The 24,096-nt window shown below is 32.9% G+C and overlaps 1 protein-coding gene across 1 annotated transcript in view; it reads right to left on the bottom strand.

Moving 5' to 3' along the window:
• Positions 1-1,138: 1,138 nt before the first annotated feature.
• LOC123661191 (neuroglobin-like) overlaps positions 1,139-24,096 on the bottom strand; it is a 55,762-nt gene continuing 32,804 nt past the window's right edge. The window contains exons 2-3 of the mRNA XM_045596177.1: positions 3,147-3,378; positions 1,139-1,294 (exon numbers count right to left, since the gene is read on the bottom strand). Coding sequence (XP_045452133.1) covers positions 1,139-1,294; positions 3,147-3,378 — 388 coding nt within the window. The remainder of the gene's footprint in view (positions 1,295-3,146; positions 3,379-24,096) is intronic.

The following is a 24,096-nucleotide window of genomic DNA, read 5'->3' as shown; positions in this document are numbered from 1 at the left end:
ACCGACCGACCGAATTTTTTCAATCTGCATGGATTAACAAACTACTTGATATATGACCGATACTCTACTGATATATGACTGTAGTTTCTTTAAGTAACTATAGTCATATATTGAAAAGTTTAGTTTTGTTACGTTTCTCAAATTAAATTCTTATATTACAATTTGTCATAGCATTACATGAAACCATTGAATGAAATGTTTATTTATTCTTATTATGAATTCACTCACAATTCACAAACTGAGGTAGGGCACAGCAGGAATTTCCTGCTCAAAATATGGAGCAGCCCGACTGGGGTAGTACCTCGACCTTACAGAAGATCACAGCAAAATAATGCTGTTTTCAAGCAGTATTGTGTTCCTGTTGGTGAGTAAGGTGACCAGAGCTCCTGGGGGGATTGGGGATTGGGTCGGCAACGCGCTTGCGATACTTCTGGTGTTGCAGGCGTCTATAAGCTACGGTAATCGCTTACCATCAGGTGAGCCGTACGCTTGTTTGCCGAACTAGTGATATAAAAAAAAAAAAAAAAAAAAAACTTTACATTTGAATTATGCTTTCTTTTTAATTACTCAAAAACCAAATAGAAATTAAAAAAATGTACTAAAAAACTCATATCATAACCATCATTTAATACCTATTGGAACAAAATTGACCTGAATAACATAGTTGCAAGTTTAATGAATATCTAAATGACGCAAATGAATATCTAATGTGATATTGTGTCGTAAAAGATAATAGGCACATGTTTAACATAAACGACATGTTCAGTGGTATGGATAATGTGAAAACAGTTGTCATTCAAGATCAATTGTTTAAAGATTTGTAAAGCCAAGTAAAGATATATTGTCTATTTATAGATTTTTCTTGATACAACGTGTTTGTATTGGTTTTCAGATTTGTTAAGTTAAGTAAGGTTTCGATATTGCGAAAATTGAATTCGTTAATTGATATGGAAATTTTAGAATCCAAATCAAAATGAACGCCAATTTTGGCGATACTATTTTTCTGTATTATACGTATAAATGTGACCATTAATATGTAGCATAAGAAATTACGAACACATTTTTAGGACGTGTTCATGCGGTAATCGAGTTTCATGAAGGAGTTAAGATTTTAGACCAATTATTTTAATCTACTCGTTCATGTTGGGTTCGCTTTGGAGGCTGCTTTCTCATATCCGTCGACAAGAGTCTGCAGGATGAACTTGATTGTTATTTTGTAGATGTTTTCTACGTTCGGCGTGTATCGGTCACCGAGGGTTGACTCGACTGCTGCGAGGAACGGAGTCTCAATTTTCTGGAAGAGAATTTAAATATTTAGATTTCACGAAATTCATTATTAGCGTATTTTTGTAATAAAAAATTATTTTACTGTCTGTTTTAAAACGTACATGTTGCGGGATCAAATAATATCATTAAAAAAATTGTTTTTAAGTATTTATCATTTATTCGATTGCTTGGTGCCTTAGGACACAATATTTTAAACAGTGTTATGTAGAAAATAATTTTATAGGCTTAAAAAAGAGACGGAGTATACTAAATTTAAATTTATTGATGTCAAAATATCTGATAAATAAAATGGATAACGCAAAAAAACCGAATGGAATGCCGAGTGTAATAAATGAAATAATTAGATGAACACAGTTCTATGGATTAATAAAATAGCAACGGTCAACATTACCAAGGATAATATTAGGCTGGAGACAGAACCCGAGACCGTTAATTAGTGACCGTCGTGCTTTTACGAAATTAGTAAGGATAAATCTGAGCTCTATTAAGTTGTTGAGGAAAATTAGTATAAGATAATCTACATGAGTTGTAAGAAATTCAGCAACAACGCGACGGATTATCCTTATTAATTTTCTCCGTTATTGAAATGTTGCTTTTTCTTAGTATTGACACATTTACGACTTTTATCTTGAGGTTAGATAATATTTGGGTCAAAATTGGTGCAGTTTTTTGTTCCTGTGGTGAGTTAGATGGTCAGGGCTCCTGGGGACGAACACGAGTAGGGTTAGCAAAGCACTTACAGGGTTTCTAGTGTTGCAAGCATCCATTAGCTACGGTAATCGCTTTACATCAGACAGAACGTACACTTATTTGCCACTCTAGTTGTGTAAGAAGTCCTAGATGTCTCCCACGGTCATATCTGCGCTGACATTTAAAGCTAACCCCTACTATGAATTGTCATGAAACATTTATGGCATAGTTTTTCGATCCGTCTAACCGTAAAAGGATTACTAAAGGATAAAATAAGTTCAATAGTTTTTGAAATAAATTGTTTGAAAAGTATTTCTTTAGAAGAATTGATTTTAATCAAAATTTTAACCACTATTAACTAACAAATATTAAACTATAAACTATTATAATGTTTAATTTAAGGCATAACCTAAGTAGACTCAAACGTAATAATATAAGTTATTGTATTTATATATAGGTACTGTTTTTTTCACTCTTTTTAATATTTTCTGATAGAATATTCCATATTTTTAATACATAGTTTATTACTTATTGCTGTTGCGATGATTTTTATTTTCATAAAGGAAATATCCTTTTTAAGTTCGTAGTATCTGCACTATTCGTTATTGGGTCTTATTGAGTTTTCTTTTGATATCTCTGCTTGAAATATTATTTTTAGATTTCTTTTCAAGATAATTTATAGCGATATCAATTCACAATTTGATTTATTAATGTTATATAAACTTTGATTATATAATTTGATAAATAGAATAATTAAGATTCTCTCATAAAAAAATATTTAGTCAATAAATAATACCTCATCCTTCTGTAAAATAGAACCTTATGTATATACCATATTGTGTATGTATGTATGCGTTTTTTATTAGCTGTTACTCGAAATATAGGCTTTAAGCTACCTTTATTAGGACCAGATTTTTTTAAATTCTTTGTCTTGTAAACGAAAAAAAAAAACCAAAATCAAAGATTACTCAAAAAGTAGTCATCAGATTTCGATCAAATTTAAATGAGACCACATGATATACAGCACGTTTCGATTAAAAAAAATTACCAAAATCGGTCCACCCAGTTAAAAGTTCTGTAGTAACATACATAATAAAAATACGATTGTATTGAGAACCTCTTTTTTAGAAGCAATCACAAAGATCTAAGATAGTCTATAACGAACTCACCCAAAAATATTCAACTTTAAAACCAGGTATCCGCCTGTGGCTCGCTCCAACTTGGTGTATATATTCAAAAAAGTTGTCTAAATCATCTAATGTCTTTATACCCTCGTCCAGCGTGTTCATCACATTGTTCGCATGTTCAGCTAATTCCATTGAATTTATCTGTTCATCCTTCGTCCTGTATTGACGAAACTTCTCGAACATGTTAAGCAGATCTTGATTCTCTTCGAACAATCTGGAAATAATTGAAAGTGTTAGTTTTGTATATTGTTTCTTTAATGTAGTTAGTGCTGTTATTTTTAGGGCACAAAATACTTTATTAATTCTACTGTTAATGATTGTTTGATCTACATTTTTAATTTCTATTTATTGTTATGTTAGTTGAAAGGGTTTATTATTTATGTCTTCATAAGGAAATACGTAGCTTATGTTGAAGAGTTTTGTTTCAGACATTGTTATGAAAAGTGGTTGTTTCTTAAATAAAGTCGAGTTCAGCGAAAATTCTTCTGTAAAAGTTGAAACTAAACAGGCTCTTATAATTACGAAAACAATAATATTTTTGGCCCATTTATTACTAAATTAACTTAGTTCACATAAAAAAAAAATACTTTTTTTTTTATATTTCGTTCTTTCTTGTTCTATACCTTCAGTCTTCTAAAATTATTTGAATTACCAAACTCCAAAAAAAACATCATCATTTGAGCCTTTCAGCCGATTACAGTCCACTGCTGGACATAGGCCTCTACAAGTTCGCGCCAAAAATGGAGTGAACTCATGTGTTAAAAAAAATATGTGTATACTTTTAGGTAACTATGAAAAATTATGTAAATAAAAATATTGACTTCTTTTCAGTCAAAATATCAAGGTTTAAATAAGTTATTAATTTAAAAATTTATAACATTTTATTTAAATTAAATTTTAAAAAGTAATTATATCTGACGACGATTTTGTACTAATTGAAGTAAAGAGTTTTGTTTAAGTATCAAAAGGCGTAAACAGAAAGCCTTTTTAAAAGAAAACTGTCATAACATTAAAGCAATCTAGATAACTAATTATTTGAAACGTTACTAATTAAAATTTTGAATAACACATTTTATTTTCAAGGGAGTTAAGAAATTATTTTTCACCATACAATTAATGTATTCAAACATTTTATTCAGCAAAAAAACGGTAAAAATAATGTTTCGTCAGGGGAAGAGTAAAATTTCAATTCCATTCAACATAGCATGAAAGCCTTTGATTTACAAGTTAAAAAACGAACGATGAAATTCAATTTGTTTCGCTTTCTGCTATTCACACAACCTACACAATAGAAAAATAAAACATTGTAAGTAAATAAAATTTATTCTTTCTTTTAAAAGAGAACAGTTTTCATATCATTTGTTTGTCTAAAGAATACTTTATTTACAAAGTAACTAAACAATTTGTTTAATTATATTAATGAATTATACATTCTTTTTTTAATTGTAAGTGTTCTAGTGAAGTGAAATGAAGAAAAAAGTTAAACAAAATATACGCTTAATTTATCATTAGTAAAAACATCAAGAAAATATTTTTTCCGTATTAATCAAAGCCACTCATACTACTACATAACTACACATATAACTACATTTTGTGTCACTTAGTTTCACAATAACTGTAAGTATCAAAATGAAGTGGAGTCAAGAAGTGAAATAACTCTTGTTATTAGTTTGCAAGTATGTAGAAGAAACTATGAGCCGTTTTTGTAATAACTAAAGCCAATTGTACTCGTAAAAGCCGATAGGTGTTTTCTTATAATCTAAATTTTAGAAGCAGTACCTTGTATCCTTACGTGTTGACATGCCAAATTGTCTTGTTGTGTTGTGGTGATCCTTTGCCATAACATATTGAAATGATTTAAAAGTGTAATAATATTGAAAAAAAAGAAAAACAAAAAAAAAAACAAATTGTAACGTGCTTGGTTCAAAACTTTATTACCACGCAGTAAAAATAAGTTCAATTAATTTTCTTTTTATTATTGAATTTCAATGGAATTCAATAAAAAAGCAATTTTTCAAATAACTTCGCTGACGTCGAAATTACTAATGACGATTTAAGCGCAGTGAAGATGACCAATTGTAATGTCCAATTAATAGTTTATGAACTAATTAGACTAACAATTGCAATTGAATTAAAATTGAAACAGCGACAGTGAAACAGTTTCAATTAATGTGTTATTCTTTTGTTCTCAGTTTTGTTAATTTAATTTATTCAAGTATTGATAATTTGTCAATTATCAATTGACATCTTCAGTGAATCGTCATGACGTGATTATGCTCGTGACGTGAATGTATGACGCAGGCGTAACATCAATCAACTTAAGTGACGATTTGTTAACAAACAATTGCAATCGTTAATCTCGTATATTTGTCAATTGTAATAGAAACAGGTTTTACGCCACGCGTTGTTTGTCAATTACTCGAAATCGTTGTTGACGTGGCAACATGACACAGCTGTCAGTCATTTTTCATTGAATTTTTCACACTAATCTAAGTTAAATGTAATTAGTAACGTTCATACCGTTACTGGTTAGAACTTACTGTTACGGTACATCAATCATTTCATACAAACAAAAATTATTTATTAATTAATTACACCCTATATATCACAGATCAAACATAATACATATTTTATTTTTTGTGTACCCATAAATTAGGGAAAAGTTATTAATTGGCTAGAGCACCGACACGGTGAGTCGGAGATGAGGGATCGATCCCCGCTGGAACGGTCGATTTTTGATATGATATTAAAAATGTTTATAATACATATACATATATTGATCGAACATAATAAGACAGGTTAAATAAGAACAAAATTCCCTACCAACCTAGCCTGTAATATCCCACTACTGGGCATAGGCCTCTTTCCCTATGTAGGAGAAGGATCAGAGCTTAATCCACCACGCTGCTCCAATGCGGGTTGGCAGATATATTCCCTACTATGAGTAACGATCGCTATCAGCTGTACATGATAACAACTGAGACCGACGGCTTAACGTGCTCTCCGAGGCACGGTGGGGAGACCCACAAAGACTGCACAAATACCCAGACCACGGAAAACACGAAAAACGGAAACTTGTCTATATTTCTCGAAATAAATAATACTCTCAAATATCTCCAAGAATCACTCTTCTGTATCGTTATTTCTGTACTTGTGTTACTGTCGTCAGAATTATATTACACTGGAGTTCATCGGGTGTGAAGCAACTTTTATGTTATTTATTAATACGCTACCCTTCGTGATCTCCGTGTGACAAGTCAAGATGTCATCTTGAAAAATTCTTCGAATGAATAGCTAAATGGGTCAACGGGAATAAATCTTTACCAGGAAGTATTCTATAAAAAGACCCTTAACAAGTATACGTAAACAGGGCCGGCCCTTTATCTCGCCAATGATATTTCTATTACGCTCAGGAGATGTCATTTAATGTAAATTTTATGACATAAATATGTTAATATGGATTTAACGCTCGAATACTCTCGGAACGAAAATATGATAATGTATAGAAATATGTAAAAAATACGCAAAGGTTTTTTGATTAGGTTTTTATTTGACTTTTTTGGATTATGTACATAATTGTCGTTGTAGCAAAGATCATCTCTGGGTAAAAGAGTTCTATTAATTTAAGTTAACGGTAAATAACAAGAAATAGTAGATACTATATAGATCTCAACTTGTATTATATACATTAGTTTGAATTTTCAATGAAATTTGAATAAGGTTAAACGGAAGAAAATAAAGAATGTATTACACCTTCTTTCAATTACTCAAGGAAAAGAATTCGTAAGCTGCCGCTGGAGGTTTGTTACATATTTTGGTTCTAAGTATTTTTCCGTATCTTATTTAGAGCGTGATTTTATTTTTTATCAAAAAGTGTTATTTTTTTAAGTCGCTTTTTAAAAGCTTAGGTCATTAGCGACTACAATAATAACATTTATATAGTCTTGTAAATATTTATCTTTTTCAAAAAGTTAACTGTCTGTATAAGACCATTAAGATAATGATAATGATGAATCTTTTAAGTTATTAGGTAGGTTACATGTTGATTTATATAAGCCTGACAATCTACAAGAATATGTTTTACTGTTAGATCCATCCCGCATTTACATTTTGGTTTACTAATCTTTTTCATAATGTATACATACATGGGTCATGTTTGTGTGACCAATACGGAGCCTAGTAATAATGGTTTGATCTTTTCTATTATTAAACGATGAAGGCTTCTTTGCAATGCTACAATAATAAAGCTGACATAATACAAAAACTTCATAGCACAAATGGTAATTAAATTCGGAATTTACGAAAGGACTTACGGCGCGGTTAAATAACCTGAGATACAGCGAATAAATTGCGCTGTCCGATTTATTTATAACTTACCGGACCGTACTGTGTAATATGCATGTAATTAAGTATATTGTAAATATTACATTTGCATAAAATACAGCCTAACTAAACGCACGCATCTTTTTCATTAATATCATTTGATCATTATTATACAACTAAGAACTCCACGCGGTTTAACTCACGGTATTTCCAATCTAATTTCCGACCACCGTGGAAATATCGGTATTAAAAGTAGCCTATGTGTTATTCTAAATCTTCAGCTATCTATTTACAAAGTTTCATTAAAATCGGTTTGATAATTTTTGCGTGAAAGAGTAACAAACATACGTCCATCCTTTCAAACTTTTGTATATACAATGTTTTATAAAAGCATCGACAATTTACCCCTTTAATACAAATCCCAAAAGAGGCGGATAATATGTGGAACGAGAAATGTTATGGTGTTTACATAACGTAGAGAAATTTTCATGGAAAACTTACTATCCTTGTCACGCGTTTATTTGGCGTGAAAGGATGAAGATGTGCGCGGCGGGAATTATACACGAAGTAATATATTTTGTTGTCACAAAACTAGCTTTTGTTGCTAAGATAATAGAGTATTCATTACTTTGAAAAGCTAATACACAAATCTCGTATTGTCACTCACCAATTAAGGTATAATAATAGCTTTTTTATTTTTTCTAGTTTTAACAGAAATTAATTATAATGTAATCGTTTTTTAATCTATTGTATGTGGATGTTCCTAGTATAGTACCTAAAAACCACACATAGGACGATTTCTTATTTAACCGAAGTAGAAGATCACAGCTAAATAATACTGCTTTCAAGGAGTGTTATTGTTCCTGTGGTGAGTAATGTGACCAAGGGTGGGGATTGGGGGTAAGGCGGCAACGCGCTTGCAATGCTTCAGGTGTTGCAAGCGTCTATGAGCTACGGTAATCGCTTACCATCAAGTTCACCGTATACCTGTTTGCCGAAATAATTATATAAAAAAAATAATTCAATATCGTTATTTGTTTCTTCCAATGGAAGTATTAATTATTTATCCATTTATTAATATATAAGTAAGAATATAAAATACAATTACGATAGATGCCACATAAGCTTATTCGAGTTTTACCGGACTTCAGTATTGTCAACATTATCAGTAGGTAACTAGGTACATAATATATTAAATTCAATTTTGGAGTAATATTATTGATCTACTCTTGTTTATTTAGCTTAAAGTTTTATTTTGCTATTTTTTTTTGGAATATATTAATGATCTTACTGTAACACACATTAAATTTTATAATGCTTATGTTAACTTATACACTTTTCACTTTTTCAATTTATAAAAAAAAATTAAAGTGACGTAAACAAATCTCAATGTGCTTTCAATACAAATTGAAAATAAAAGTAGAAAAATAAAGTTAGTAACATTAGCAATAGTGTATTCTGTAGAAAAGCGTTACGATCTAAGTTTTAGTAGAAAACACATTTGACATTCCCCGCGGGAAAACTCGGTTCCGCAGTTTATGCGAACAGAAAAGTTAGACAATTAACGGACATCGATACAATAGATGCTCGAGGTGTATAGTATAGTGATTCTTGCAGCATCATGGCCTACGATAGTACTGGAGTAATGCCTGTTATAACATTTTATAAATTAAGCTGAACCTTAAAGAACATAAGGTTCTTCTCTGTGCGGTCTGTTCACGTTCTACTACTAAACAAAGGACCCTCCTTGCGGAAGAAGGAATGAAGCTTAATCTACCACGCTTCAATGTTGGCGGAAGGTTGTGCATGACGTCATTCGGGACTGACGGCTTTTCGTGTTCTTCGTTGCACGGTGGGATCAAAAATGTACAGATCCCCCAGATCACAAACATATAACTATTTATATAAAATTATCCAGTATATCTAGTCTATCAGTAGTGAGAACGTAACACACGACTTCCAGAGTTCTTGCCACACCACTTTACCAAAAATATAGTAAATAACAAAGTTATTAAAAAAAAACGAGCGTGCTTAAGACCGCACGACTGAAGTAAAACTCCTGCACAATAGGTCTGCACTGTGTCTTAGATATACGAAACAGCTATGAGAGAACGAGAGAAAGAAAATGTGTACTCTTTTGCTGCGTTCGCCTCACCCGATCACATTTTTCGTAACGCTCTCGTCGCATATTCATCTTACTCCCCAAGTCAAGCGTGCGTAAAGAAGCTTTACTCCAAAAAAGAATAGGATTAACAACTATCCTTCATAATATTTCTTGGATCGTAATATTTTGATCGACTTTTTAGGTTTAGGTTTAAAGATTGTTTATTCTCATAAAGACAATTGCACCATTTACATGAGAAAACAATTAAAATAATAAAAAAACAATTAACAGATATTCGTTGTCGTACTCACATTTTCAATGGAGAAAATAACATACAAATCATTGACCACAAACCAACCAGATACCCCAGATCAATTATAAAACAAAAACATCACCACGATTTGAAAACAACTTTTATTCCATTCTACACACTCAGACAGATATTTTTGTAATAATATAATGAGACAGTCGCTTTTTGAATGTATCGAACGACTCAATATTGTTTGAGGGTATCTTGACGCGTACCGTCATATGTAATTGTAGTTGACCGAACTCGGTACGAGTTTTAGGCAAAACAATGAGATTCGCGCGTCGAGTGCAGGGGCGCCCAAATTTTTTGCTGCTATAAAATTATAGTTCGGTATGGACATTTGCAACAACAAAATTAGTTTCTGGACTCATAAAGGTGTGCATTTAATGTTTTTTTAATTGATAGTTTTCTTATATCATCGAATAAAAATGTCCCTTCGGTTCGCTCTACTTCGAGCGATTTAACCGCACCGTAATACCCCAAGTTCGTGATTCAACTGGAGTTGTAATTTAATATCAGAATGCAATTATATAAATGTAATTACGCTAAGCAACCCTTGAAGAGCCTTTTACGGAAGTACACCGAGAGTCTTAAATATATTTTCAAAATGTGGAAATATAATCAAGTATACGATAAATACTTTATTTAAAAACAGACGTTGTGTTGACTTCGGCATGCTATTATGCTTACGTTTTCTGTACCTATGAGTCATAGATAGTTGTATCGTAGCCTATAATATACCTTAGGAAATAAAATATGAAATTTAAAAATTTAAATCTGACCTATAAAACATTTTTTTTTACAAATAATAATGAAAAGATATAGACAAAGATATCTTTGTATATTATGTACATGTGTGAGTGAAGTTTTCATATTGTTTTAGTTGAATCCACGATATTTTTAGATCAGTTATTACGAAGTTGAATGGTCTTATTTATTTATTACATGTATATAAAAATACAATGAGTTATGTGCTTAGGTATTAAAAATATATATAATTCCTCTTAACTGTAGTTACAGCATGCGCTTTAGACAATTAAATCTGCCTATTCTGAAAATGTTGAATATTCAAGATTTAAACAAAAAAATTCAAACAATTTTTTTTTTAAATGTCACTAGGTCGGCAAACAAGCGTACGGCTCACCTGATGGTAAGCGATTACCGTAGCTTATAGACACCTGTAACACCAGAAGCATCGCAAGCGCGTTGCCGATCCAATCCCCAATCCCCCCAGGAGCTCTGGTCACCTTACTCACCAACAGGAACACAATACTGCTTGAAAACAGTATTATTTTGCTGTGATCTTCTGTAAGGTCGAGGTACTACCTCAGTCGGGCTGCTCCATGTTTTGAGCAGGAAATTCCTGCTGTGCCCTACCTCAGTTAAATAGAATAGATAGATATAGAACTAAATAACTATTATTATTATAAATTAATATTATTGCTAAATATCTTTAAAAATTTGGAATTAAATGACTTTAACAGTTTCTTCTTAAATGTAGCTACGTTATAATGATTACATAACGCAGAAATGTCGTGTTGATGTAATTTTTTTATACTATTACGGCCCACCTGTTATTAAGTGTAGGGCATTACTTGAGAGCCTGTGAGCCTACCCTTACTTGTGATATTATTATTATTATTTTTTAAGTCACTAGGTCGGCAAACAAGTGTACGGCTCACCTGATGGTAAGCGATTACCGTAGCTTATAGACGCCTGCAACACCAGAAGCCTCGCAAGCGCGTTGCCGACCCAATCTCCAATCCCCCAGGAGCTCTGGTCACCTTACTCACCAACAGAAACACAATACTGCTTGAAAACATTAATACACATTTTAGTATTATTTTGCTGTGATCTTCTGTAAGGTCGAGGCCCCAGTCGGGCTGCTCCATATTTTGAGTAGGAAATTCCTGCTGTGACCTACCTCAGTTAAAATTATTTAGTATAAATTATTATGTAAGGTTGTTGTGATTCTACCAGTCGGAGTTATTCAAGATTTGAACGAGACATATCCTGCTGTGACCTTTATTCACAAATAATTATAAGTATTATTAACAATATTTGTTTACATTCATGGCGATTTAAAAACGAAATTTCGACTTCGATGCACGACTGGAGTTTAATCAGTTACTTCAGATCGACTGTCTAAATAGATACAAAAAAGGCTTAAAGATTAATATCATACCAAATGGTAAATAAACGAATCAAATTACGCCACCTATCGCAACTCTATTGGATTCCGATAGATGGCGTTAATAGAAACGTAACGAGGTCATTCGTTCAGTCGATTCTACTCCTGATATTTTTTTTTATTATACCGGGGGCCTTATACGCAAATCTATTTTTTTTTAATTGGACTTGTGTTAATATTCATAAACTAAGTAATATTATATGTTTTTCTTAGTGTTATTAGTAGCATATAACTTAATTCTTATTAAATTATTTTTAGAACAGCCTTTGCTTTTATAAAATTTGTATAATTAAGACGCAACGTAATGTGTACGTACACCTTATACATATTTTATAAACATATTTGTACACACACGTCGAATTTAATTCTCCGAAATGAAACATCTGAGTTACGATCCCGTCTCGGTCGCACGTAAAGCATTTTGATATGAAACCGCACTACCATAATGTTACGCGAACCTATAAAATATTTACGAGCTTAGAAAAAAACTTAGACGTACGGTTCTATGTTATACTATGTAAAGTTTCATTTCGCTGTTGTATGGCATATTAAAATAATGTAATTTATTATAAAGTATGACAAAGAAAATAATATAATAATCGTTCTGGTGTAGTGGTGCGTATGTTTTGTCGGCGCCTACACACTGATTTGCGGTTCAATTCCCCTTCAGGGTGGATATTTTTCACAAATATTTCTTTCCAGTTTGGATATCTGTCCTTGTGGGTCTCCTCAATGTGTTTTGAAGCGCACGGTAAACTTTAGGTACTGGTTGTTTTCATTAATACCGGATAGCGATCGTTAATCGTAGTAGGGAATGTATCTGCCAACTCGCAGTGTACCAGCAGTGGGATGTTACAGGCTGAATATATAACAAAGAATATATTTATTGTACCTATTATTCAAATCCATGTAATGACGGCTTAAAAAATTACTACGTTACTTTACTACATTCTAACCTACCCGCCTGCCCAGCGTGGTGACTATGGGCAAAAAGCACGAGTTCACGCCTGGACACGCGTGGACACGCGTGGAATTTATTAGTCTGAAGTGAAGTGAAGTGAAAAAAACCCAGATCAAAAAAAGATAGATTGAAAAGAACTTTATTGCAGTCACTGCACAGCACAACAATTACAGCACATTATTAAAAAATACAGAGAACATACTCGAGTAAGTGTGCAAAGGTTTAACATTAGCAATCTCTACCAGACAAACTTTTGTAAACAATTATTTGTATAAAAGTTAGATTTTATTGATTCCACGACCATTCCATTCAATTAATACAATATACACATTTAAATAGTAAATATAGAATTAAATTAAATTAACTAAGGTAGGGCACAGCAGGAATTTCCTGCTCAAAATATGGAGCAGCCCGACTGAGGTAGTACCTCGACCTTACAGAAGATCACAGCTAAATAATATTGTTTTCAAGCAGTATTGTGTTTCTGTTGGTGAGTAAGGTAACCAGAGCTCCTGGGGGGGATTGGGGATTGGGTCGGCAACGCGCTTGAGATGCATCTAGTGTTGCAGGCGTCTATAAGCTACGGTAATCTCTTACCATCAGGTGAGCCGTACGCTTGTTTGCCGACCCAGTGATATAAAAAAAAAGAATTTAATTTCTGATTATTCTCAGTACGAACTGGATTCGCATCGGTCGGTAGAGTTACTTAAAACTAACATAACGTGCAAACGATGATCCAAAAGTGCTTAGATAAGCCCACTTGAATAAAATATGTTTTGAGGTCGAATATGAATGAATATTTTACGGGTATAATAACTTGTTATAATGAAAATTCAAGTATCTTCAACCTGAAAGTACCTATTATACCTCTATTTTACGCTCTGCTTATGAATAGAAATAGATTTAAACTTTTTGTTTACACATTAAAAACTTAATATTTACTTACTTAATAATTAATCCCTATGCATATGGAAACCCTAGATAATTTGATTAACACTCATTGGCCAAAAAAAGGAAAGAATTCTGTGTCTGGTGTTCAGAGACACACAAGAAACATACACACCTACAGACACCACAATAAACACACACACGTATGTCTTAAGCACTTCGTTAAATATAAACGATTCGTTATTAATCCACTTACACATCAAGTAACCCCATTTAAAACTTTGCATCGAAACGTGACAGGGAATAATATGTCACGAAAAGATATACGCAGTAAATATATCTTATCACCTGAATCTTTTTCTTTATCAGCCAAAAATAAACCTAAGACCAAAGAGTTAAAGTCCTTTTTAGATTGCACGATGCGTCCTGTTTTCACAATGGGGTCAAGGATTCGTCGAGAGCGAGGGATATTGCTTTTATAACGAACTAAAGAAAGGCCTTATGGATTTTTTTTAACGATGTTCAAGTACTGGCCACTAGTATATATTAGTATTTTATTTTGACAGTTAAACGTTAGTTTAAAGAGAGAACTTTGAGTGTTCTTATTTCAAAAATTAGGATCAGTTTACTTGTTTGCTTTTGCCACTGTACTGTAAGAGAATCTAGACATCTGAGTCGGATCTAAGTCTCCTCAATTAAGGAGACAGATTGGACGTAATCCAGCACGTTTCTCTGTGCACTGGTTGTTCCTTCATCGTTCCGTGCTTGGTAATCTTGGTGGGTTTGTCGCACGATAAATTATACTTTTATGTTTTGAAACTACTGTGATTTTTCGGTTTTTCTGTTTATTTATAGTACTAATTTTTCTGTTTATATAAATAAATTTTTATTCATTCACTCCAGTGCTAATATATATTTTTTAAACTTATTGTGATGACACTTTATATACAAATATATATATATATTAATAATTTATAATTAACAACTTACACTTTATATTAAAACGCTTTTTTTCCAAATAATAATTCATTGCGTAACTAAATTTATTTAATTAATTTTTATGATAGAAATTTATCTCTTACTGACTTCAAATTTTTTCTCTAAGTATAGAATTGAACCTTCATCTTATATACAGACTAATACGTATTGTGTCAATTACTCCCGATGAGACGGAGGTCCGAAGTAGGCCGTGCTGGCATTGGCCCAGTTACATTTGCAAGCTCTCATAGTGCTTGTCACGATGAAATTGTTACAAAAAAACTAAAAATATGTATATGTACATATTTCTGTAGGTTCCTTTGTAATACTGTTCTATGAGGTTCCTGAAGGTGACACTACGGAATAGAAGCTTTTTCTCCTATTATTAAGATGGGTTAGAGCTTAATTTATTAAGTTGCTCCACTTCCGATTAGTGCGTAAAGATAGTATCTACCACAGATCACTCCCAAGGGGGGGGGGGTTGATCTGTGATATCTACAGACTTATAAATTGACTAGCCGTTAGGCTCAGTTTATATTTGCCCTGCTTTCTGTTCTGCAGGTTGCGGGTTCGATTCTCATCTGTGTCTGGGTGTAATGTGTTCTATATATATATATATATATATTATCTCATCTATCATTATATATCATATCATCATGTAACCGTCACAGCTATTTTTATATTTTTTTTTGTCTAGTGGATAAGCTTTTTCAATATAAAAAGAAATAATATATTGAAAGTAGGTACCACGCACATATGTACAATCATATTTATTTGACACCTCCTATATTTTATGCATTGTTTTTATATATATATCTGTGGTATATTTATCAACAAACCATCAACCAAAGGTAAAAAAAGAAAAAAATTGGATGGAATGGGAAGAGTATTGGAAATTCGTGCAAAAATATATACATATTTAAAATACATATAAGATATATAATGTTTCTGTAGTATATTCTAAAGTAAACCGAAAAAGCCTTTAGTCCCACTGCTGGACATGCCTTATGTCTTGTCTTAAGCTTGGACGCCGCGTTGGCGTTACGGTTACTGTCTTGGATTGTGCCTGTTGTGTTGGCGATTGCGGGTTCGATCCCCGCACATGACAAACATTTGTATTGGCCATACAGGTGTTTGCCGTGGTCTGGGTGTTTATGCAGTCCTTGTGGGTCTCCCCACCGTGCCTCAGAGAGCACGTGAAGCCGTCAGCTGATACCGTATACGTTGTACGAAGCCGTCGGTCCGGGTTGTTATCATGTACAACTGATAGCGATCGTTACTCATAGTAAGGAATATATCCGCCAACCCGCATTGGAGCAGCGTGGTGGATTAAGCTGTGATCCTTCTCCTACTATTATTTTACTTCTGTCAAACATAAGCTTTAATTTTTTAAAATAAAACTAACGCAATTTATTTTATTTTATTAGTATAGTTTGTTACGTCAAATCAGACAATGAAACATTGTTAAATTTATTAAAATTTAATAATAACCAAGTGAAGCCAGGTAACCCGTAGCAGAGTGTTAAATTAAGCACAGACCTTCTCCTACTCGAAAAAAAAAGACTACGCCGAGACGTTACAGGCTGAATAAAAATAATCTAATCCATACATTTATGTGTCTATAAAAATGTGAAGCTTATCAAAACGAAGTGCTATTATTCACACGAAAAAAATACTTATATTTACTTTATTTAGGAAGCGATTCAATGAACAAAACAAACGAGGGATACATTTACGAGCACGTGCGAAAGTAAGCGTCCATTACTATATGGCGGCGACATGTTAGAGTACAATAAACGATAATTGTAACTATGTACCAGAAAAAATACACACACACACACACACACACACATATATATATATATATGTGTGTGTGTGTGTGTGTGTGTGTGTGTGTGTGTGTGTGTGTGTATGTGAGAATACCAGTATCAGTTGTAGTAGTGCGTGTAGGCGCCAAAACACCGACGGCTTACGGATTCGATTTCCACTGGTTGTGATACGAATTATATTTCTGTCTGTCTCTGTTGGTTTACCTACTGTGCCTCGGAAAGTACGTTCAGCTGTTGGTCCCGGTTTTTATCATAAATACCTAATAGCGATCGTTACTCATAGCAGGGAATTTATCCGCCAACCTACAGTGGAGCAGCGTGATGGATTTAGCTCCAATCTGTCTCCTACATGAAGAAAGAAGGCTATTCTCAGCAGTGGGATGTTACAAGCTGAATCGTATTTTTTCTCGTGATTACTCTAAACTTGAATTCTTGTAAGGTTTCGTGGTACAAATAAAGATAATAGACGATTGAGAACCTGTTGTTCCCTAGCACTAAATATATGTGCTGTTGTAATGTTTCTAATTTATTATTATTTTTAACTTTATTTTTATTTACGATTTTATTTTTGTGTTACCCACACATTAGGAATTATAACATTTTTTAATATCATATCAAAAATTGACGGTTCCAGCGGGGATCGAACCTGAACCGTGTCCGTGCGACCGGCGCCACGGTTCGCTCAAACCGAAAATAAAATAATCATTTATCAAAAATTTTGATTTAGCGGGTACATCGTTCCATAGCTTAATTGGCTAGAGCGCCGACACGGTCAGTCGGAGACGCGGGTTCGATCCCCGGTCGGTCAATTTTTGATATGATATTCAAAAATGTTTATTTTTATTTTTCCGCATTTAACAGTTTCCTAAGATAAACAACTTAGTGCTTGTATTGGTAACAAACTGCTGGTGTAGCTACATATTTTTTACGTATATATTATGAAAAAGTTAAAAAACAATTGAATTATTTCAATCTGCGATATTTAATATCTTGCGTCCATTACAAACGACTTCGTAATTTGTAATTCAGTCTCGTAAAAAACGAAACAGCCTTCTTTCTCCTAAGCATATTTTTTATTTACGTTTTAAGAACGCGAAAATAATAATAATGTAACTGTCTAGAAAATCGGATTTAGTTATGTTAAGAATTTAAATATATACATACTAGCTGACCCCGCAAACGTTGTTTTGCCATATATGTTTTTAACCCCCTTAATCCCCCCCCTTATTAACTTCGGGGTATGAAAAATAGATGTTGGCCGATTCTCAGACCTACCTGATATCCACAGAAAATTTCATAAAAATCTGTCCAACCGCTTAGGAGGAGTAGAGTTAATACATTGTGACACGAGAATTTTATATATAAGATATCTCGATAAAATTTTATATATAAGATATCTCGATAAATAAAAGTTCCATTAGCGTTTTTCTTCCTTTAAAATTCTAAATTACATTTTCGCTTCAACGACTAAAGCGATAATACAATTGCAACATTACTTTAAGACTTTCCAGTTCTCAATCCAGACCGCTTTATATCCACAGCGGTCTTTATGGACGCGCCCATGAAAACTAAATTATATTGACTCATTGAATTTTTATCTCTACGAAGGTGACAGTAGCTATAATAATAAAAATACACTTTGCTCCGGGATTATGGAGAATATTTATTTTATAAAGTGACAATCTATAAATGTCAAAGCTTTTATCGATACTAGGGAGGACTTTGGGTTTGTTTTGCTATTGCATGTAATTTTATGAATTTTTTTATACAAATAGGTCGGCAAACAAGCGTACGGCTCACCTGATGGTAAGCAATTACCGTAGCTTATAGACACCTGCAACACTAGCAGCATCGCAAGCGCATTGCCGACCCTATCCCCAATCCCCCCCAAGAGCTCTAGTCACCTTACTCACCAACAGGAACACAACACTGCTTGAAAGCAGTATTATTTAGCTGTGATCTTCTGTAAGTTCGAGGTACTGCCCCAGTCAGACTGCTCCATATTCTGAGCAGGAAATTTCCTATTGTTAGTTACCTCAGTTGCTGTAACTTAACTCAACGGAGTTAAATTATTTATCTATAGCCATAAAATTAATCTCAGAAATGTATACACGACTACACCAAATTTGGTATTTTTTTTTATATTTGTTATTTATAAAGGAGGGTATGTCTAAAAAAATGTTTTATTATGACATATTAAATGAGAAAAGTACAAAGGTCAAATGATCATCTTGTTATACATCATCACATAGTATAAATATAAAACAAAGTCGCTTCCTGAGTCTGTACGCTTAGATCTTTAAAACTACGAAACGGATTTTGATGCGGTTTTTAGTAAATAGAGTGAGACAGATGAAGCTTTATATGTATAATACATAGCATAATATAGTAGAGGAACACTGATAGTTTTTGCAACCGTGCGAAGCCGGAGTGGGTCGCAAGTATATATAATAAGGTATATACACATTTACAATTCAGTAAAATAAATAACGTAAGCTTTTTTATTCACACAGGGAAATGAATAAATGTCTTCAACACTTTCGAAGCATTATCGTTATGCTTCATTGTCGAACTAAGCGATATTTAATGTACTCAACCAGCGCAATTTACACAATCCGTGTTAGACGGATCGATGGCAAGTAATTCCAAGTTTTAACTCAACGAAACAGCTTAGGAAAATTCTGATCATATTTCCCGAACACTTAAACTTTAGCAGACTAAAATCTAGATCAAAAGATTTCTAAGATGTAAGTCTTTCTTTTAAGTTTATTTTTGTTATGTTGTATATAAAAATGTTTATGTAATATTTAGCTAATTTATAAGTGGCGCGGTAGTAAAAAATACGGGAAAAGAAATCGTTAGAAACAACGAAACTACAGCGACTCCCTCACATTGCATGCTGTATACTTAGTCTTAAAATCCTTATATTTGTATCTAAATGTACAGTTAATTTTTTTCTACTATTACTTTTCAAGAATGCTGTTTATATATCGACACCCAATATGAAGTACATTGTAACTAATGAAACAATATTTAACTATACCATCAGAATACTTAGGAGAAAAAATTGTATCTTTCAATCTGGGAACTGTGGTATAAAATATACGACCGATTAGAAAGATTTTTAAATGAAAAAAAACTTCATTGTAATGAAAGATAAGCCAGTTTCCTGCTACAAAATATTGTAATTTCGTTTACGAAAATAAAAATATATAATAAAAGCGATAATATTGGTTTTTATTATAGGAACTGTTCATACATTGTTTTTAAACTAAAACAATCGTATTCTTAATCGTTGTAACTTGAACAAAAACAGTTTTCCGTTTGATATGGTCATGTTCATACTACAAAAAGCAAAATTGAATAATAGAACAATTAACTGCATTACGGATACGGCTTTATTTAATATCACTTGGCAACATTTTTAACGCAACAAAATTGTAAAACGCTCCCCTGAAAACTTAACAAAATCAGATACAATGTTCTTCATATCACGTGTCGATATTATGTCCTTTTTAATGACAGATTTGAACACATTAATGCGACATTTATATCCTTTGACAGAGTATTATGTAAACTACTAAACTATAACTGAGGTAGGGCACAGCAGGAATTTCCTGCTCAAAATATGGAGCAGCCCGACTGAGGTAGTACCTCGACCTTACAGAAGATCACAGCAAAATAATACTGTTTGCAAGCAGTATTGTGTTCCTGTTGGTGAGTAAGGTGACCAGAGCTCCTGAGGGGATTGGGGATTGGGTCGGCAACGCGCTTGCGATGCTTCTGGTGTTGCAGGTGTCTATAAGCTACGGTAATCGCTTACCATCAGGTGAGCCGTACGCTCGTTTGCCGACCTAGTGACATAAAAAAAAAAACTACGTAAACTGTACAGTATTTTTTCAATGAATCTTAAGAATGTGTAAAAGTAGGCCGATAAAGGACCGTATTTGGTCACCCCAATTATATTATCTTGCTCAAGGGTTGACACTTCGTGACAAAATACCCTTTTAAAAGAAAAAAAGGAGAGAATATAAAATAAGATTTTCGATCTCTAAATCCGCCGATAAAAGAATTCTATTGCACAATTAGACTTAAAAGATTCTTTAGAAGTAGTTTTTACCGTTTACATTGTTCTATAACGGAGGTAAATACGATAAAACTGAATGGGTGGCTTACAGAAGTTACAATTGTAGCATAAAATGTTACGTTATCTTACGTAGGTAAAGAAAAGGGTAAGTTTTATTTTATAGTCAGCTAGAATTTTCTAGAGCGTGTCTTGATTTGTATTACATATAATAAAAAGGAAATACTTGAATATGAATAAAGAAATAGTATGAGAATAGCGAACAATAAGAACAATGTGATTCTTGAAGACAGCACCAGTAAGATTTTTTTCAGATGCGCTAAAATACGAAATTTTATGCTAGCTATGATATAAATGCTCAAAATATGGAGCAGCCCGACTGGGGTAGTACCTCGACCTTACAGAAGATCACAGCTAAATAATACTGTTTTCAAGCAGTATTGTGTTCCTGTTGGTGAGTAAGGTGACCAGAGCTCCTGGGGGATTGGGGATTGGGTCGGCAACGCGCTTGCGATGCTTCTGGTGTTGCAGGCGTCTATAAGCTACGGTAATCGCTTACCATCACGTGAGCCGTACGCTTGTTTGCCGACCTAGTGACATAAAAAAATGTAGACATGATATGAATGACAACCGCTTTGGTGTAATGGTGCGTGTGCCGTGTTGGTGGCACTTACACACCGACGATCGCGGGTTCAATTCCCGCCCATAGTGGATACTTGTGTTTATGCAAATATTTATTTCCGGTCTGGTTGTTAGACCTTGTGGATCTCCCCACCGTGCCTCGGAGAGCACAATAAGCTGTCGGTTGCAGTTGTTATTATGTACAGCTGATAGTGATCGTTACTCATAATAGGGAATATCCGCCAACCCGCATTGGAGCAGTGTGGTGGATTAAGCTCTGATCCTTCTCCTACATGGGGAAAGAGGCCTATGCTCAGCTGTGGGATATAACAGGCGTATGATATAAAAGGTATAAACGGTGGTATAAAAGGGTTAGACTAGCAAAATCAGCCGAACTTTGTGTAATCTAAATGTTATTTGCGCGTTCACAAAAAAAGCTCTACAGTTTGATAATATCAGTACAGATTTAACGAAATTAACTCCAGTCTTTACGAAAACACGCTTTATTCTTTTACTTAAGTGTTTTTTATCTAAAAATTATCAGAAAAATACTGCTTTTCGTACAATTCTTATTTCGGCTTTCATTGTTGGACTACGTATTGTTTTACAAACTATCTGTTGTTTTTTTACCTTACCATCGCTATAATCTTCACAGTGTATTAAGTCTTAAAAACTAATATATATAGGTATATAATTATTTTTCTTTAATTTAAAATAGTTTTTTAACCATTATATATATTTACAATTCACAACTTAAGGACTAAATATTTACAGATAGTTTTGGTATAAATCATGTCGGCGTGGAATTGTGCCAAGAATGCTGGCAGCATTTCCCCGTTGAATCGCTATGCCGATTCTTGGGGCAAAAAATGCACCAGCCCTCTTGTCACCAGTGGAGGCAATAAGTCGAGTAAGAGTTTCTTTTGCAAAAAAAAAAACATGTAGGTATGGACGTAAATCCTATTGAAATTTTTCGATTCAATGATTAATTTAATAAATGAAAAGTGTTTATTGTATATTCAAGCATACACCTAATACATAAACAGAATAAATTGCGTTTGAAGTATATAAATAGCTGGAGATTTAATTAATATAGGACTTTTTCCAGAAATTTCTACGGCATCTGGGTCCCGCGTGAATTATAAGTATAAAGAATAGATCTAGATATCAATTTTTTTTTAATTTAAAACATCGAAAAAACATTTCTTATAAATTTAACATCTACTATTTGATTCTAATAATAAAAAATAAAAATGTCTATTACAGCTTAAATGAGATATGGAAGACTGTAAAAAGAGAAGTGTAAAATTCGTTGGTATTCTTTGTCTATGAAATCATAAACCAAACAATAAAAATATCTTTAATACACACACAGGCTGATGGCACATCTGTTCCTATGTAAGCAACTTAATGCTTGTGTTATACGTAAAAGCCGACTGATATAACTTAAAAAAAAAAAACGATAAATATATATATATTAATAAGTATATAATAATATATATATAACCCAGTTTCAAGTGTAAACCGACTCACTACAAACTGCGACAACTTTGCCAGTTAAATCCGCAAAATTCATTCAGATGTACAAAATTCATGTTTTTGTTTTATATACTTCTTGTACTTCAGATTTATACGAGTAGGTACTTAAACCTGACAGCTTGAAGCTCGGAACAGAGACAATATACTAAAATACACAATACGCTAAGGTAACAATGTTGCACGAAAATGAAACATTACGTGATTTTAGAGTAACTTTAAACTTTACGTACGAATTTGTATATACGTGTTTATGTACAATGGTTTAGATTTCAAACTTTCATCCACGTAGAAGTAGAGCAGAAACCATAAAGTTTAGACAGAATTTTTTGTTTGAGGACTCACTTTATTTAGGCTTGATAGCAAATTTTGTGGTCAGAAAGCCAGAAAACTGCGGTTTCGTCTGCGTAACTTTTCTATATTTAGGGAATTTTGGAATAAAAGTAGCCTACATGTTAGTCTGGAAGTTTCATCTAGATTTCTGTTTCACCAGTCTTGTGTGGATTACTAAAGTAATTCAAATTTCGCAATATATAATGTTTATGAGATTATAAATGATATAGTTGAAAGTTGACTCATAAAAATATACTCCATAACTTAGTGATCAATTATAGTTAAAAGTTAAACAATTTTTCAGCCTTTATATTCAACAGACTTCTAAATTAATATTTTTCTGACATAATAAAAAAAAGCTTAATTCGTCAAGCGGTTCTTGCGAGCCATTACAACCCTATACCTACTTACGTTCATAAAGTTAATGTCGTCTAATGTAATATTTATTTATTCGACTGTTTTCACTGTAATAGTATTCAAAAAACTTTAAATGATATTTAGTTTATAGTATGATATATATTATAATTATATAAAAGTGTGTATATAATATTAATGCACTGTTATAATAATATAAGTAGAGCTTTAAGAGTAAGCGCTTCCCGTACTTTTCATTTTGTGAGAATAAAAACAGCCACATTGGAGGCGTGGAAATGCCATTTTTTTTAATAAAGGACTTAAAATCCTCTTGAAGGAAATTGCCACTTGAAATAAAACCGCAAAAGTGTACCTTACTGATACTACGAGGAAAAAAATTCAGTTTTATAATAGTCATCG

Source organism: Melitaea cinxia, chromosome 16, assembly GCF_905220565.1.
Source record: "Melitaea cinxia chromosome 16, ilMelCinx1.1, whole genome shotgun sequence".
Lineage (NCBI taxonomy): Eukaryota > Metazoa > Arthropoda > Insecta > Lepidoptera > Nymphalidae > Melitaea > Melitaea cinxia.
This window is presented reverse-complemented; position numbering and strand designations above follow the sequence as displayed.